The sequence below is a fragment of the Podarcis raffonei genome, chromosome 11 (genome assembly GCF_027172205.1).
Source record: "Podarcis raffonei isolate rPodRaf1 chromosome 11, rPodRaf1.pri, whole genome shotgun sequence".
Taxonomy (NCBI): domain Eukaryota; kingdom Metazoa; phylum Chordata; class Lepidosauria; order Squamata; family Lacertidae; genus Podarcis; species Podarcis raffonei.
Genome location: NC_070612.1, coordinates 33,568,598 through 33,587,072, shown reverse-complemented (window position 1 = coordinate 33,587,072; position 18,475 = coordinate 33,568,598). Strand labels below are relative to the sequence as shown.

Sequence of the window (18,475 nt, the reverse complement as noted above, 5' to 3'; positions counted from 1 at the left end):
CCACCACACAGGTTGTAGATCGCAAGGACTATCTTTGATATCACCTCAAAGCCTCAAGTAGCATGCCTGTTATTTGCAAGATACTTGAAATGCTGACAAAAGATAAAACCATCATTGACTACACGGTTCAAAGGCAAAATATAGAAATTGCTAGATGTGCAATGGGAAGTCAGGTTTAAAACCACTCTCAGCCACAAAGCTTACTGCACAGCCTTCGGTGATTCAGCAGTCCACGCTGCACATGAGGCTAAACAACATTTTAGTCTGATATGCAAGAGCAGGAACAAGTTGCAGTGAATGCAGGGCTCACATGCCGTTCCTATGGCAAGGCAGAGGAGTGCAGAAGCTTCTGCTTCCACTTTTAGTTAACCATAGCATGCCACGTTCTCAGGACCTCGAAATGCAGCTGATACTAGATCCAGCCAGTTTAAATACGCCAGCTTCAAAGCATGGTTTCTGAAGATCTGTTTTAAAATTGCCATCATTAGGTCAGGATGACGTGACAAACTGCAGTTAGCAAAACCTCATTCCAGCTGTGTGGGAGGAAAAAGGGTAGTATGCAACCTGAGACTTGTTGCAACTCATCCTTTTCCGTGTTTATCATATTAAACAGTAGTTTGGTGTGACCTGCAAATGCCTGACCTACATCACAAGGTTTCTCTGTGGCTAAAATGTTGCTTTAAGCATTCTGGAGGGACCCAAGTTATACCTATTTTTCAAACATTTCTAAACTGTTTGTGGTTTAGTTCATTAGTCATTAGTCATAACTTCTTACCTCACAAGACTGCTTGCTCTCCATTATCTTTAAAATAGAGTCCTTTAGTGCATGGTGAACAAAACGCGTGGCTGTAGCTTTCATATACTGCTCCATAAGTGTACTTGCCAGTGTGGTGGCACGGAATAAGGTAGTGGCTTCATCTGAGCAAACAAACAAAAACCCACCAGATATAAATATTAAATTTTCAGCTCTGTTGAATTTAAATGAGGAAATGAGATTATTGAGAAGCAAATGCCTGTGGATAGTGGAAATGAAGGAGGGGAATGGCCTGAAAAATTATTTTCAGTAGCATACTTATACTGTACCTTCCACACATATTTCCCTGTCATTTAGTGTTCGCAACAATAATGCCTCCAGTTTTTCATGAAGAAAAATCTTCAGTAAAATGCTAGCAAGCAGTGTTCGATCCTGTCCACATACGATTGATAAAGCGTAGACCACATGCAGCTCTTTTTGCAGGACCAACTGAAAAACAGAGATGGCGAAGTACTAAGTAAACAGTAACTATGAACTTACTCCAAGAGTGTACCACAAAATAAAGAGTGTAATTATTTCCTGAAGTAAATAAGTTCTCCTTTCAAAGGCTATGTAATTTATGAGGGGCCCAAATCTACCTCGAACACCGTCTGGGCAAGCTATAAAAGAGCATATATTCTTTGGAAGAACCACCCTTGCCTTCAGGCGCTGACAGGCAACTTTTAAAGTGTTTTAATATTTATTTCAAGCCACTTTCAAATTAAAATGCAGGGACTCAATACCTCCTTAAATTCACTGTACTCTTCTTCTGGCATTATTTTCTCCATAGAATATCGTGCACGGACACGCAGAGAGCCTGGTTCAATACCTTTCAGAGGTATGTGTGAACTGAGCTGAAACCATTCATCTGTTGCCTGCCCTTTCTGTAGTCGGCTCAGCTGGCATCGCATGAACACTTGAAAGAAATATTCAGAGAGAAGTTAGTCTTTGGGGAGAATGGCATATATGAGAGTATAAGCCAAAATGAGCTTATAAAATCCACTGGTTCTGAAGATTTCTTTAAAAAACAACAACAACTCTCATGCTGTAAGTTCTCTCAGAATAATAAGAAGAAATGAATTGCAATTATAATTTTCATATATAAAAAGGAGCACCAGGAAGATAGTATTCACTTTCTCCTGTTTCTTAGAACACAGAATTCTCCAACAAAAGCCATTAGAATTTTAAAAAGAGTTTCTAAACTACATTACATTAATTAAAGTGAGAAGAAAAAGATAACAAATGATAGTACATCAGGCAAATCAATGATACAGAAAATACAGAAATAGCTAAATGGGTAATTCTGTCAGTTATTTATACTAATGAGGAAGCTTAAGGGTTCTTGAGCACCCCATCCAATATTTTATTGCATACTTGGGCCTTCTTTGACCATGCTGGATAGAAGGGCAGTGCAAGTAAACTGCAGATAGTGAACCACCCTCAAATGAAAGAATTCAGTACATGCTTAGAAGGTTAAGGGAAGTGCCCTTAAAAACACACATAAGTTTACAGCAGTGAAAAGCTGTCATGTTCCAACAATTTGGATAGGAAAGAGATGCAAACAATGACTATTTCAACAAGTGGGATAAATATGTAAAAGAGAAATACGCTTGCACTACAACTGTAAAACCTTTTTTCAATAATAACAGAACTTACATATATCTGGATCTTTACTCTTCTTTGTTTTGTTACTAAGAGTTATCTCAAATCTATTGATGTCAGATGAAAGATCGCTAGGAAAAAATACAGAAAAATACACTTCACATTTGTACTCCTGCTTTGACATTCTAAATTCAAATAATGATATTTTATTTAGATTTAATTTCATCATATAAAGTTACAACCAAAAGTCAGTCATTTGCTTTTCTGCTACTGTATGATTACACATTTGTGACAAAATAAGTCATCAAAAATATTCAGTTACTGTTGCCAAAAGCAAAGAAAATAAAATTATATTACACCATCACCGAGAAGGACTTTAGAATATTTTGTTTTAAATGCAACAAATTTAAGTAGCAGAAGACTTACTCAAACACAAATTCCTCTGACCACACAGGGTTCTGTCCTTCTCGTACATGCGTTTTTGCTACCTGTACACTATTCAGGTAGATATTACAGTAAGGATTAGTAAAATGTTTTGCTGGAAGTGTATGGGCTTCTTCAACATGTAGTATAAGACTGCTGACCTAGAGAAAGTATACAAAATGGAATTCAAAACTTTGTTTTACGTAGTGAGACCATGCCCAGAAGTAAATAGGTGTGGGTATCACTTATTTAAGTGAGAAACGCAAACCACTGGATGAAGTTAAATAAAAAGTGATTAAAGAACTAGTTAGTATAGGAGGGCTTTGAATTTAAATTCTCTTTACTATCAAATTCCTTGCTCCTATATAAGGAAGGCAGAATAGCATCCACTATTTTAATACCACCAATACAAAAACAGACCATGAACCTGTGACCAAAGTCACCTGTGCAGTTACACATAATGGTTCTGCACCTACATACAGTTTTTTGGATAACTTGTTGAAGGTACATGGTGGGAAGGCAAGCTTGGCCCACCCATGAAGCAGGGTGAAGCAGCCACCTCAGATAGCGGAAGCCCCCAAGAAAGTGCCTCTACAGGAGCTCCCCTCCCCCCTGCCCCCGGTGCTGATTTCTGGTGAGATCTCATGAAGCATGAGAGGTCTTATGAGATTTTGATGAAATCTCGCCATGCAATCAGCACTGATACTGGCTCCACTTCTCTGCCAGCAGTGCAGTGGGCAGAGCCAGCAGGAAGCAGTGCCAGCAGACGTGGGTGGTGTGACAGCGGCAAGCCATTTCCTGTTTCACCTCCTGCAGCAAAATGAAATGCACCATCCCTGCAAAATGCCAAACTACGCTGAACCGAAAGGAGGCGGCCCTATATGGGAAAAGGAAAGTAACTACTAATCTTGCTGTGAAGGGACAAACTTTCACAGTGTTTTCTGAGTGGCTGGTATTAGATTCAGTGAATAGCTCTATTGCTTTGGGCCCTACAGAACTACTAACTGAAGCTGTATGGTACATTTAATGGTAAAAGTGGTAAAATCTATAAGCTCATTTTGGGCAAAAAATAAAAATAAAGTAACATTATTTTATAGCATGTTTAACAAAGTAATGTTTTTATCAAAGAATGCTTGATTACTAGTACATATTATCTCAGCCAACATAGAAAACAAATCCCACAATAGCCAAAATGCATTACTCTACCTGACGTAGACGTTTATTCGATGTTCCTGGACTAGTTTTTCGTAAATTGCAAAATGTTTGCAAAGCTTTCATCCAGTCCTAATAAATAATAAATTAACTTATCAATACTGTTTTGGCTAATGAAATAGCAATTATTAAACAATTATTAAACAAATTTGACCTAGTTTACTTTAAAAAAAACACCCACATTCATTTTCATTCTTCTCTATGTATCTCCTCCCCCAACTTCCCCAGTCATCAGTCATTGGAATCATGATCTACCAATAACACAATCTGAGTTAATAGTTAAAAGCTATTTCACTGAATATCCTGACTAAAAACACAAAAGAATAATTTGGGCTTATTAACAGATGAATCATACAGTGACTTTGTGCCTGAATCTGTGATTCAAGAACAGTTCAAGCAGCCCTTGTTTGTTCTCATTTATGCTGCCAATACCAAAGTGGCCTATGCAAGTTGTCCCATGTGTGATGATTGCCCCCAACTCTTGGCAATGAAATCTCCCAGCAGGAATAGGTGTTCACAGGCTGGGACCCTCCCGACAACCTGGTCTAGTTCCTCAGAGAACTGGTCCTTGGTCTTTATGTCAGAGCACATAGTGGATGCTCAAGATGTTAACCGGACCACAGATGGTTGAGAAGAGGGGGGAAAGCAAGCATTCTGAGCCTTTGATCCATGAACACATGGTTCTTCTGGATGCCATCTTTGTCAGAAAACAGTGTAACTCTTCTCTTGGATCTTGCCACTCAAAGCAAGTCTGGTATCCTGTACAGCAGCAGCTCTGCTGAGCATTTTCAGTTCACGGGCAATGATGGCTGTCTTCTGTGAGTTGTTGACCCGCAGCAGGTCAGCGGACAAGCCAGGACAAATGGTCCTGATGTTCTAGGTTTCTAGGCACTAGAGGGTTTGTTTCTTTTTTTCCTTGCTGCAGTAGTTTGCTCTGAGTGATACTCTAAGTTCCAAGCACCCATTGAAGCAGACAGACTGTGGCAGATCAGCACTTTATTGACCAGGGGCTGTCCAGCTTAAGGGGGGCGGTAGCTGACCAGTAAGTATGGAGACAGGAAAGTATCATGGTGCAGCTTTCAGTTGCATTTCATGGCTTTCCATTGAAATCTTGGAATTGTACTTTTCGGTGAGAGCACCCTAGCACACTACAAAGGTTCAGGATTCCCAGGGGGAAAGTAGTAGCAAATCGATTTAATTGATTATATACAATGGGACCACAACTTGAAAGAATTTTACTTATGCAATTTCAGCTTTATGATGATTGTCAATAGATAAATAATTGGAAAGGGGGCAGGAAAGCCTTGTTCTGGAGGCTCTTGTGAGATCTTGTGGGAACCTCCCAGAGCCCGGTAAGCAAGGCAGAGAGCTTGAAAGCTCTTTCCACTTTAATTTTCCTGGTGTGGGAAGTTTTTAATCCCTCTGCCTTGCTTACCGGGGTCTGTGATGGCCATACATGGGGTCTGGAGGCCTTCACAATATCTTGAGGGAGCCTCCTAGATAGAGACTGGTAAGCAAGGTGAAAGGCATAAAAGCTCTTCCTCCACCTTGATTATTTATGAGGCTTTGGAAGGCTTCCAGAAGATTTTGTGAGATTTCATACAGTCCCGATCTTGGAAGGTGGGGGCGGTTCTGGGGGTTGCTCTGACTTTGCATGTGCAACCCCCACAAAGTTAGCCACTGCGTAAGCTGCAGTCCTAACACAGTGAACACAGCGATTCCAAACATGCTGCAGTAGTGTCATTTGCTGAGAAACCAACTGTCTTTGGCTAGAAAATACATAGCAGCCATCATTCCATCTGGCTAGGGCGGAGGGACAGAAGGGAAGCAGAGCCATTCAGCTGGCTCTGTTGAGACACTAGTTGCATTTGGCTATTCCTGGCAGCAGTTCCAACAACTACCTGAACAAGTTCATTCCAGCTGGTAAATATAAACCTGAGTTTAATTTCTTCTGTAATGCCCTGATCACGCATAGAGAATCCATATGGCACACCCGGCCAACTAGAAAGCACAGTGACTCACACAACGGAGGATCCCCAATTTTTACTACTGACACCTTTCTGCTGCAGCAGAATCCTACATAATTCCAAGAATCTCCCAACCTAGAACAGCTTGTAGCGGGTATAGGGTGCTACAGTGGCACAGCTGAAATGAGAAACCTGTTCAATGAGCTCACACAAGTTTGGATCCAAACAATTTATAGTGCATGTCCAACATAAGAACATAAGAGTGGACAATTTACAACAGCACTTTTTTGTTTTAATAAAAAGAAACACCCATCATAGCACTCGTTAGGACAATGTTAACTCAAGGAAAAATTGCTTACCTGTGCTTGTTCTGGAGTTTCTCCTGCAAAGTAAAAGATGTAATGCTCTTCACTAAAGTGCTGAACTACTATCTGAAAACAGTTTGGCCTATTTAAAGAGAAGAAAAACAAAATACAACAGAATACTATTACCAGAATGGCAACATTGCTACTCAGCCTTATCACACACAATTCTTCCAAATTCACAAAGGTTTGGTATTCATTTAATTTAATAGTCTCTGACCACAAATCTAGGCACAGTTACTTGGGAGTAAGTACAATACAATCACATCCTGCACACAATTAACTTGCGTGATTTCAAGCTTACACAGTTGAAAGCCGGCCAGTTGAAAAGCTGCAAATGAACTGCACACAAGGTGAGGAGTTTTAAGGTTCATTTTGTTCTGGGTTTTCCCAGTGCACAAAGAGCTTACTGGGATCTGGGATGCTTTTGTGGGAACTCAGGATGGGCCTGCAAGATCTCACATAGGCTTCCTACTCGTAGGTTAATGAGTACAGTATTCATAAGCAATATTAGTATATCATTGCTACAAATGCAGAGAGAAACCAATGCGCACATGACAATGAATGATGTATATTCTTCTATATTTAGGAGAATATAAAACATGGGCAGTGTTCAATGTGCATGGTTACTCGTGAGCATACATTACCAATGTGACTTTTAACTAATGAAGCACAGAACTGGGCTGTTTTGAATAAAGCATTTTCACAGCACATTTGGTAAATTTATTGCTACTAGCTCATTTGTTTCTTAAACAAGATGTGGAGGGAGGGGGACAAAGTGCTTTAAGAAACCATGACTGAGATGTTGACACATCAGCACCTAGTACCAGGCCTAATCTTGGCATATTTATAGTTTATGTATAGGCAGTACACTTTTTAAATAAAAAATCTTTGAAGGCAATCCCCCTCCACGCATACACGCTTTGGAAAAGCTAAGCTTTTCAATAGGTTTTCACACACAAAAAAGCTGGATAAAGTACTTTGACTTTTAGGCAAAAAACTTTGCTTAACAATGCAAAAACCTAAATATAACAAATAGGACCCATACAAATTAGTAGCATGTTCAGGACATCAAATTGAAGGCAGAGGGTGATATACAATATTAGGCATAGTAGGGCCAATGAAATTAATTGATTTTAAGTAATTTCATTTCAATGGGTCTATTCAGACTAATATTGGACATCACCAAATACATTTTACGCATAATCATTTGAACAAGGTTACTGAGAACAAAGGAAGGAATGTTGTTAAAATTAGCCCTTTTAAATGAAAAGCAAAAAATTCTTGCATGCATGTGTGTTAAGAGGGTTATTCATTAACTACTCTATTAAAAAGTACCTGACTTTTATAGCTTCATGATTAAAACTAGTAGCTTCTGTCTTACCTGCCAAACAGACTATCATGAACACCATAGACAGAACACACACTAAGATCGATTAGTCCTTTGGGTTTAGTGGCTCGCTTTTCACTTTCAAAATAAATAAGTTGAGCATCATTCCCCTCTAAAATAAAATACAAGTTCTTCCACCGTTTTCCTTTACCTGTAAAACAACCAAAGTAATTTAGAGATGGATGGAGAAAACACATGTCAAATCCCTGTCAGTTAACTTTCCAGGAGTCAGTCAACTAAGTAGCAAGATACTCTACCCCACACTTTTAATGTTATGCTTTATGAACCCAAATAGAAATGAATACAAGTAAAATAACTTTTTATCATATTACACAATAATGTGTGTTCATATTGTCAATTAGAAGTATGCATCAAATTAGGATGAGTTCATAAACATTTGGGACTTTTCTGAATCTCTTCTAAGGATCTCTTCTAAGCTCTCCAAAACAGAGACCTTCAAAGTGGATTGGATTGAAAACTCTGCAGATGGTATATCTGTCAATCCTGAAACATTTCTCACCATGTGTGCCATGTAAGTTAAACACTAGGTTGAAAAGAGGAAGAGGGGAGAGCTCTTCTGTGACTAATAGGTCTACATTGTAAACTGAGGGAATGATTTCACTACAGCTCTGCAATTACAGTGCTTTAGGACTGTAATGTTAATGTAATGTAGCACCTTGTATTTATTTTTTTCTGTGCTTTTTACTAGTTCTGTTGGTAGGATTTACTTGGAAAATACTGGATATGCAAGTCCTTCTGTCTCTGTTTCATATGCTGTTACAATCACTCCTGTCAAATAAACATCAGTTCTGAACTTTCTTTCTCTGACTTTTGATGTCAACCAAACAAAAAACAAGCTTGATACTGTTTTTCATTCACCACAACTCCTTATCTCTGGCACCTATCCTTATGAAATTTTGTAAGTTACTTTCCTAGGTCCACCTCTACAATGTAGGCCATTTTCATTAACAAAAAACAAAAAACAAAACCACCATTGCCCACAAAACCATATGGATGAAAGCAAATCGTATTTAGTTGTCCCCAATTGGAAAAAAAGCAACTTTAAACCCATGTAACTACCTTTCTGATATTTGGCAGTTTTCATACCTTGGGGCACCTTTCTGATATATGCTACTAGAAAACAATAGAGGAGAGTGAATATTTGTATAAAAAGCACAAAACTGTCGAGTCTGTCCTGCAGCTATCCTTCTGAAAATTGGAGATATTCTTCCCTTCAGAAGGGAATACTATTGCTGTAAAGGCTCATTAAAAAAAATAAAAAAAATCTAACATACAATCCACCCCCACACCAGAGATATTTGTCATAAATTTGGCAGGCTTCACCCACTCAGAAGGAGCAATAGCTGGAAAGAAAGAAAGAAAGAAAGAAAGAAAGAAAGAAAGAAAGAAAGAAAGACAGACAGACCAATAATACTGAGTGGAGTCTGGATATGAGTCAAACTGAGATGTCTACAAATCAGTTTGAAACGAATCGGGCTGATTTTCAAACCATCAAATCAGGGCCTGATTCAAACATTGTGGTCTGTGCACCCCTATTTCCAAAAAAATATATGTGCCCACTTCTATAAGTGCAACACAAAAAGAAAAAAAATCACAACGGATTCAAACTATTTAGAAATGTTGCAAAAAGGAAATGACAATTTAGACAATTTCAGTAAGCACAAAAACATAGATGGTCTGTATAAGACTGCTGGAATGTGGGGACTACAAAAGAGACTCATTATGAGACTTGTAAGCACGAGAGAGATTACTAGACTTAATACTGCCAGTAGAGCACCTTTCCATGTAAGGCCTTAAAGGACAGGAGATTCAGGTGGCATGGATCCACAGCTATTCCGAGAACACACAGTGGTTTACCCCACTTACTTTTCTTCAGAAGGTATCCTTTTTTAACAATATTTTTATAGAAAGCATCCTTTGTTTTACGACGGATTGTATTATAAATTTCTTTCCCATCCACTGTGTCGTTAAGCACTTGTCCTTGATGCTGGAGAGGAAACAAGTAGGCATACATTTTCCAACATGAAACAAAAATAACTCTACAGTTTAACAACACTACAAGCTATTGTAGCATGCCATATGTGGGGCTCCCTTAAGACTGGTTCAGAAGCTGCATCTGGTGCAGAACAGACTGGCTAGGCATCTATGTGGAGCATCTTACTGCATACATAATTATTGTGTTAAAAGAAATTGGGACCAATTATGTGGGGGGGGACACACCTTCTCCCAAACAGATCTACCTAAGCACTAAGCACTGTGACCTTCAGAATTTCATCTTGGGGTGATATGGAAGCCGTCCTGTGTGGTGGAATGATTTCCCCTCTCCAATGTGGCAGGCACCAATGTTTGGTAGGCACCAATGTTTCCATTATTTTCTAAAAAGCTATTTTTTGCACAAGCATTTCCCAATGGATGATGCCAATTTTTAACAACTCTGGTACTATAATTGTGATGTTTTATTGTTTTGTTGTTTACAGTTTTATTGTTATTGTTACTATTTTATTGCTGTAAACCAACTGCCTCGGGGTTTATTTTTATGTGAAAAGCAGTATAGGCATGATTTTAAATAAATACATAATTGTACACAACATTTTCCCACAGCTTATGGCAGTCCTTGGTGCTTCAAAACATTTGTTGTGAGTTCTTACACCTTAGAACTCCTGGGACTACTTTTGAAAAGCAATGCTGCTTTTGAAAATTAAAAGAAAGGCAGATGTGAGCCCAAGTTGGATTAAGCTAACAGATCTGTGATTACTACAGCAGTATTTCTATACATTTTGCTCAGCCTAAAAGAACAACTCTTTTTGTTGCCCTGTTCACCCCCACCCCCCGCAGAACCACCAGATTAAAAGCAGAATGAAAACAAGTTAAATAACAAAATGGGGTTGAACCAAGGGCTGCTTGGTTCCACATGACCCTTTCTGAGATGTTGTTGTCTTCCTCAGAGGTCTGCCTATAGATCCCTCTGCCATCTGAGGTGCGTAGGGCAGTGCTGAGATAGTCTGGTAGTGCTCTGCATTTGAAATGCTAATGTTAATATTAGATAAAATGCAATGTCTCACCTGCATTGGAACAGGATCTTTAAGATAGTAGCCTTCAACAATTTGCTCTTTTCTATAATGCTCAATGATGTCAGCAATACTGTTAAAAACAAAAACAAACAGGTAGCTATGAATGAAGTAAATGCTAGTTTATAAAACTGAACATGAAATGACAGTTGTAACCCTACACTTATTTACTTAAGAATATATTTAATAAAATATGCAATCATTGCAATTTGCTTCTAAGACTGTGCTCAGAACTGATGTAAAGTAAAAATATTTTTGCCCCAAATGTAAAAATCAAACTTTAAAACACATATTTTCTCATCCAAAAATACCACATCAGAAGACATAAGTATTCAGTAAACCATTACTAGTAAAGAACTAGTAAAGAACTAGTAAATTACTAGTAAAGAACTCAACAATTTTAAAATAATCAGATTTTATAACAAATATTCCAAAGCATCAGAGATCAACAAACTTTCTCCATATTCAAGAAAGGGCAAAAGAGTTCTCACGGGGCTAAAAGTTCTAAGTTTCTTAGCAGTAACTCCCTACATTTCTATGAAACTATTTATTTCTAAGAGAGTAGGAATGTGAAATAGTGAAAGACCTTAACAGGTATCATGAAGACTGCATTTTGAAATTACAAGTAATCATGTTATATTAAGTAGTCTTAAGTAGTGATGATATTTTAAACAAAATCCTGTACAGTGGTAACTTGGGTTAAGTACTTAATTCATTCCGGAGGTCTGTTCTTAACCTGAAACTGTTCTTAACCTGAAGCACCACTTTAGCTAATGGGGGCCTCCCGCTGCTGCTGCGCCGCCGGAGCACAATTTCTGTTCTCATCCTGAAGCAAATTTCTTAACCCGAGGTACTATTTCTGGGTTAGCGGAGTCTGTAACCTGAAGCGTATGTAACCCGAGGTACCACTGTATTCCAGATACCACATAGAGTCAGGATAAAATTACATTTTGAAGGACACAGATTGAAAGAGGTCTGGGGGAAGCCTGACATTCCACATATTTTACTGTTTTATATATCACTATTATTAAATGAATGAACATATTGAGTAAGTGAGCACAGTCTATTTAGACATTCTGTTCATTGCATTCTCAAAGTAAACTTCCACATGTAACAAAATCATAGTGAAAGAACACATTTTTAATATGAAATGTATATAATGAATAGAAATGTGAAGTTCAGTCAACACAGTATTTCTGACCAGACATAGCTCAAATTACTCTTCCACAAATTTGTTACCCGTGTACTTAAATATAATAATGGACACGTTATTTTAGCAAATCAGAGATAAAATAAAAAACATGCTTCCAATACTTCTAACAGATATGGTCCAATAAATTCCTTATCTCACTTGGTTTTCAAGGCTGGTATCTACCATACTTATGTAATGCTTATTTTACAATGAGAATTTTACATATTGTAAGCTTGCTTAATATTGCAATAGTTATAACATATTTACTCAAATCTAATGCACACCTTTTTTGGCCAAATTACACTGTGAAAATTAAGGTGTGCATTAGAGTAGAGGGCATATTAGACTAGAGTAAATACAGTACAATAAACTATTTGAAGACTCATCTGAGAAGAGCTTTCTTGTTCACTAAAACATTTCCCAGTTGCCTTTTTCAAATAATCAATAATTTACAAGAATGAAAAAATATTACTCGATACTGCTCCTTTTCAAATTTGAGCTTAGTAATTAATAGGACTGTTTCTTTTTAAAAGTCCAAGAGTTCTTAAATTTACTAGGTTTTAAAAAATCATGGATTCCATGACATACTAAATGTTTGTATCATAGTTTTAAAAGTTTCCTTTTGTTCACACTTCTGGTTACTTTTCTTGCTAAAGCAACTGTAACCTCAAGGATTATCAATCATAAATATGATAAAGATACAATGAAACATCTCAAGAGACATTTGTACAACAGGAATTTTGAGGCACATAGAAAAATAAAGAAAGCAACATTACTTCTCACCAATCCATAAGACACTAGTCAAAATAGAAATGCATGTTCCACCCTTATTTGACAGTTATATCAAATATAGATTATACACTATATAACCTCTACTTTAGCACACTCTTAATGTATCATATGATAATATACTTTGTAACAAAACTTTTATAGATCTGAATAGCCTTCCAGGTACTAGAATATATTTTCTCTCTGCTTTCTATGGTGGAAGTTCTGAATTACATAACAGCACATGCAAAAGGGGGCAGGAATACAGCTTTTAACTAACAAAGTGATTCCAAGAGCTACTTGGCCAGCAGTAGTTCTTTAAAAATGTAGATCAGAAAGGTATTTCTATACTTTCACAGCAACTGGTGATCATAAACACTTCCCCTTGGCAAACAAGGGAGACACCTCAATGATAAAGTGACAGACTAATAAGGAAGAAATGATGTCACCAGAAAATCACTAACTCAAACCATTAACAAAATTATGATGTGCTTGTGTGGATCAACTGTGTATTAAATCAGTAAGTAAGGGCTAGGAAGTTGAACTGAATCAAGTGGAAGTTGATTCAAGGAGTAAACAGGAATTCATCTACGTTCATATAGAGCAACTGATCTATAGAAATAAGTACTTTAGAAAAATATATTTTGGTGGGGATTCAAAGAGCTACTAAGATGGACCCAAGCTTGTTGGTGCACAGTGTTGCTGTTGTTGCTTTAAGTAAGATTCTCATACTGTATCACTAACTCCTTTGGAAACTGAAATCGGTTTGCAGTGCATATAGATAATCAGTTTCATCCAGAAATACCTGCAGTTGCTCCCCAATCACCCTCACCACCACTTTTTGCCACAAATGGGGTGTTGGTAACTGGACTATAGTTGTTACATGCCATTGGGTCCAGAGTGGGCTTTTTAAGAAGTGGACATACTACTGCCTCTTATATCATGTAAAGTACTGTTTACCATATCCCTGACCTATTCAATCACCCCACTCTAGTTTTATGCTTTTTATCTTACTGGAAAGATGGAGAGGAAATAATGGATCCAGAGAATGGAAGTTCTCTCACACAATAAGACTCTCCTCCTCCCACCTCCTATGCCTCTGACAACAGCTCCTGAAGATCAGGGAAGGATGAGGCATAGGGGACAGCAGCAGGAGGGGAGAATTGACGTAATTCGGGGGGCTCTCTTGCGAAGCAGACTAATGAATATTACGCAATTCAAATCCTAAGAAAATAGGATTTATTTTACTAAGTAATGTAGGAGAACTTTGGAATCCTGTTCCATACATGTCACGGTCTTCTAATGGAAGGCTTATACCGCCATAACCCTAACAAACTAGGTAATGGGCAAAAGATAGTTTACCTTTACAAAGGCTGCTAGCTGGATTTTCAATGAGGATGTCTGGAGGCCAGACAGATTTAATGAAGAAGGTACTCAAGTAGCTTGTATGTGGGCTATGCAAAAGGATCCAATTTTTAGCCTCACAGCATCTTCCACTTGAAGTCTTATGACAGTCCAATGAACTTCTCAGCTAGGAGAACTTGTTACTTTCTCAGTCACACCAGCTGCAGGATCTCTAACCATTTCAGAAGCCAAGCTGGAAGCGAGAGAAATTCTCGGTTGGGATGGATATAAATTCCCTGGTTCAGGTTTGGCAATTTCCATCATCTGTGGGTTAGGCAACAGCCCTCTCCTTTGGAAGAGGGAGCTAAACTCATCACTACTACGAACAGCTCTTCAGCACATTAAGCTGTAGGTTGTCATGTCTTTTAGAACTTAATTTTTTAATATAAAGTCAAGCATATATTGGCGCAAAATACTGTCCATCCTAAATTTATGTTCACATTAAAAGATAGGTTCTATGTTATCCAACAAGAAAATTCAATGGTTATTTTTTCCAGAAACATGAGACTGTTTCCCCCACTAGAATCTCTGCTATTGTATCAACAGACCAGGCTTTCTTTATAACTTATAATGAAAGGTCTCAGAAAGAACATAAATTCTTGTTCATTTTTAAAATATGCACACAGAGTTTCTATTTCACTTGTTCCATGTGTTGAACTTTGAATCTCCTAAATTCATAATGAAAACTATACACAATCCAGTGTTGATTGTACTGCAAAGAAAAGACAGAGTTAAACATCGATAAACCAAGCAAAAAAAGTAGCAGCACACATGACAGCACCCAACTTGTAGACTATCAAGGCCTGTTCACAACTTACCTGTTATAGTACCTGCCCCCCATCATAAACTGGTTGTTTGGTGTTGGGCATATTTTAAAACGCTGTATGTTTTCACTGGTTCGAAAGTAGAGAGAGTAATCCCCAGGCGTGTTATCAGAAGGTCTCACAAGAAAACTTGACACCTGGCCAACTAATTACAGAAAGGAAAGGAAAGAACACTTAGCTCCTTACCAATATTTTACTTTCTCAGTGTTAATATAGCAGCTTTATTCAAGTTATCTGGAATTCGGTATGCAAACTACACGTGGCCAGTTGCAGAAAGCCAGCTTTAACAGTTCGCACAGTGTATGGTCTGTTAATCAATGCCAAGTTACAAGAATCCTTCCTGAAAGATAAAACAAGTCTTACTGCAAATGATCCCTTCCATATCCTGAAGTGTACTGGCACTCAGAAATAAAACCTTTACTAATATAAGTAAAGTGAATGTCTTTTGTGTGTATGCGGAGGCAGTTGGAGGATGGATGGTGGATAATGGATTTAGGTTGAATCCTAACAAGACAGAAGTAGTTTTGTGGGGATGGGGGTTGGGAAGACTCCCTAGTCCTGAACAGTATAACTGTGCCCCTGAAGGACTATGTGTGCAGCATGGGAGTCATTTTGGACTCACAGCGGTCCATGGAAGAGCAGGTGAATTCTGTGTCCAGGGCAGCTGTCTACTACCTCCATCTGGTACACCAGCTGAGACTCTATCTGCCTGCAGACTGTCTCGCCAAGGTGGTGCATGCTCTGGTTATCTGCTGCTTGGACTACTGCAATGTGCTCTACGTGGGGCTACCTCTGAAGTTGACTCTGAAACTACAACTAATCCAGAATGTGGCAGTTAGACTAGTGACTGGGAGTGGCCGCCGGGACCACATAACACCAGTTCTAAAAGATCTTCACTGGCTCCCAGTATGTTTCCGAGCACATTTCAAAGTGTTGGTGCTGACCTTTAAAGCCCTAAACAGCCATGGCCTGGTATACCTGAAGGAGTGTCTCCATTCCCATTGTTCAACCCAGACACTGAGGTCCTCCTCGGTGGTTCCATCACTGTGAGAAGTGAAATTGCAAGGAACCAGGCAGAGGGCCTTCTTGGTAGTTGCGCCCTCCCTGTGGAAAGCTCTCCCTTCAAATGTCAAGGAGATAAAAGAACTACATAACACTTAGAAGACACCTGAAGACAGCCTGTTCGGGAAGTTTTTAATGTTTGAGATTTTACTATGTTTTATATATGCTGTAAGCCACCCAGAGTGGCTGGGGAAAGCCAGCCAGACGGGTGGGGCATAAATAATAAAGTTACTACTATTATTATCATTATTACTACGATGAACTTTTATAGTAGACCATCTAAGCAAATACTAAAAATAAAATTGCCTTCATTTGCCCTAGGAATGGTTTTTTAAATCATTTTAAGCCCTGTAACAGCCTTTCTTCTTAAAATATTATGCAGTTAAGTAGTGAAGTTAATGCAGAAGTGGTGTAATACATATTCTATTAAGTACATTTACACATGACATACCTGTCATCAGCAAGCCGTAAGCCTCTTGTTTAGAGATCTTCCCATGGAACCATCTTAGAGAATAGGATAAATGAGAAAATATTAGAAACACCATGGTTAGATTGGTGATCTCATCTACTTAGATTAGTGAAGAGGAACCTTTTTCAGCTTGAAAGCTTCATTACTTCATGGGTAACCTTCTGGGGATAGAATGCCAATGGCGGGCAGGGTCAAAGCACAACAATAGATGCAACTCTTACCTTTGTAGAGTAAGGCTGCATTCCAGCCACACAGAAGCCATAGTTATTTACACACACACACCCATCCAGGCAAGCAATAGGCACCATCACGGTTCAAGCACATGGAACAAAGCTGGTGAAGGGTACAGCTGAGAGATAGGGGGCATGGTGTGGTAAGAGTCCTGAGGGCTGTACAAAGAGGCCTGCGGACTGGAGGTTCACCAATCCTGACTTACATGATAGTACACAAGTGCACTTAGGAATGACCTGTATAGAATCATAGAACTGTAGCACTGGAAGGGACCACAAGGGTCATCTTGCCCAGGCTTCCTCAACCTCGGCCCTCTAGATGTTTTGAGACTAAAATTCCCATCATCCCTGACCACTGGTCCTGCTAGCTAGGGATCATGGGAGTTGCAGGCCAAAAACATCTGGAGGGCCGAGGTTGAGGAAGCCTGATCTAGCCCAACACCATGCAACACAGGAACCTTTTGCCCAATGTGGGGCTTGAACCCATCACCCTATGGATTTCTATTTTTGCTAATATGTAACAAAGTTTAAATTCAGATGATACAGGTGGTATGTGTGTGTGCATTTATGTGTGCATGCGTGCGTGCACACCCACCCCAATGATTATTCATACCATTAATAAACATTTGCTGTAAAACCAAGTGTTGTTAATATCAGCACGATCTGGTAAGCAACAACTCAAATGCTCCAATTCTTTGCCCTCAGTCAAATAAAATTGAAATTGCTTTCAATAACTCACTATATCACCAAACTGTTCAGGAAATATTTCAAAAACTATGGGAAAATATCCCTTGCTCTTCTTTTATCTACATTAACATATTCATATTCCTAGACATTTTAACATCCTTGTAGTTGTTATAAATCCTTTCAAAATTGTGTACATGCATTTTCAGTTATTGTGTTCAGAACTGAACAGAGAAATCCAAGAAATTCTTACAAGTCTAGATTAAAGTAGTACATTTTGTCAAGGGTCTTGAAAACAATGCTACTCTTTTCACTTTAATATAGTACTGGACTTTTGGGACACAGCATCAAAGAATCTTATTATGTGCATCCCATAACTCCTGAATATTAAGTTCAACTGAAATAATGCATTTTGCGTATTAAGAAATCAAGGAGTTCAATTCTAGAATAACACTTACAGTATTCAGACCCTTATGATAAGTTATAATTTATTCCAGAAGACACACTTACATTTTTCCTTCATGCGGATCTTCTTCTCGACCCTAATGAAAACATACAACTGTTACCAACACAACAGAGTGATACAGATAACGCATTTCCTAAAGTTTACAGAATGTTGTAAGCAATCTGAACCATTTCGGATTTCTGAAATTAACATGCAACCTATTAAATTTCATCACGCTCAGTGGGATTTGCTCACAAGAAACTGTGCATAGAATTGCAACCTACAACACTGAACTATTTGATGTCTGCCTCAGAAAACAAACCATGCAACTAAAAAGGGCTTGCTCTCAACTTCCAGAAACTATAGGTAGAATGATAGACAGCTGAATGCCATACACCCAATAAGAGCCTGCCAAGCCTTATAGAGTGTAGCATATTGTGTCAAATATCAACACCTTTTTCTGTAGAAAAGTTAAAATAATAATAATACTGGAACACACCTGCAACCCTCACCACCACCCTACACACACACACACACACACACACACAGAGAGAGAGAG

The 18,475-nt window shown here is 38.5% G+C and overlaps 1 protein-coding gene across 2 annotated transcripts in view; it reads right to left on the bottom strand.

The window, feature by feature from the left end:
- RASA1 (RAS p21 protein activator 1) overlaps positions 1-18,475 on the bottom strand; it is a 49,336-nt gene that overhangs the window by 10,300 nt on the left and 20,561 nt on the right. For both annotated transcript variants that reach the window (XM_053409285.1, XM_053409286.1), the window contains exons 6-18: positions 17,982-18,013; positions 16,540-16,592; positions 15,021-15,171; positions 10,833-10,911; positions 9,637-9,757; positions 7,744-7,900; positions 6,357-6,444; positions 4,025-4,102; positions 2,822-2,979; positions 2,450-2,526; positions 1,537-1,709; positions 1,084-1,243; positions 776-918 (exon numbers count right to left, since the gene is read on the bottom strand). In XM_053409285.1, coding sequence (XP_053265260.1) covers positions 776-918; positions 1,084-1,243; positions 1,537-1,709; positions 2,450-2,526; positions 2,822-2,979; positions 4,025-4,102; positions 6,357-6,444; positions 7,744-7,900; positions 9,637-9,757; positions 10,833-10,911; positions 15,021-15,171; positions 16,540-16,592; positions 17,982-18,013 — 1,470 coding nt within the window. The remainder of the gene's footprint in view (positions 1-775; positions 919-1,083; positions 1,244-1,536; positions 1,710-2,449; positions 2,527-2,821; positions 2,980-4,024; positions 4,103-6,356; positions 6,445-7,743; positions 7,901-9,636; positions 9,758-10,832; positions 10,912-15,020; positions 15,172-16,539; positions 16,593-17,981; positions 18,014-18,475) is intronic.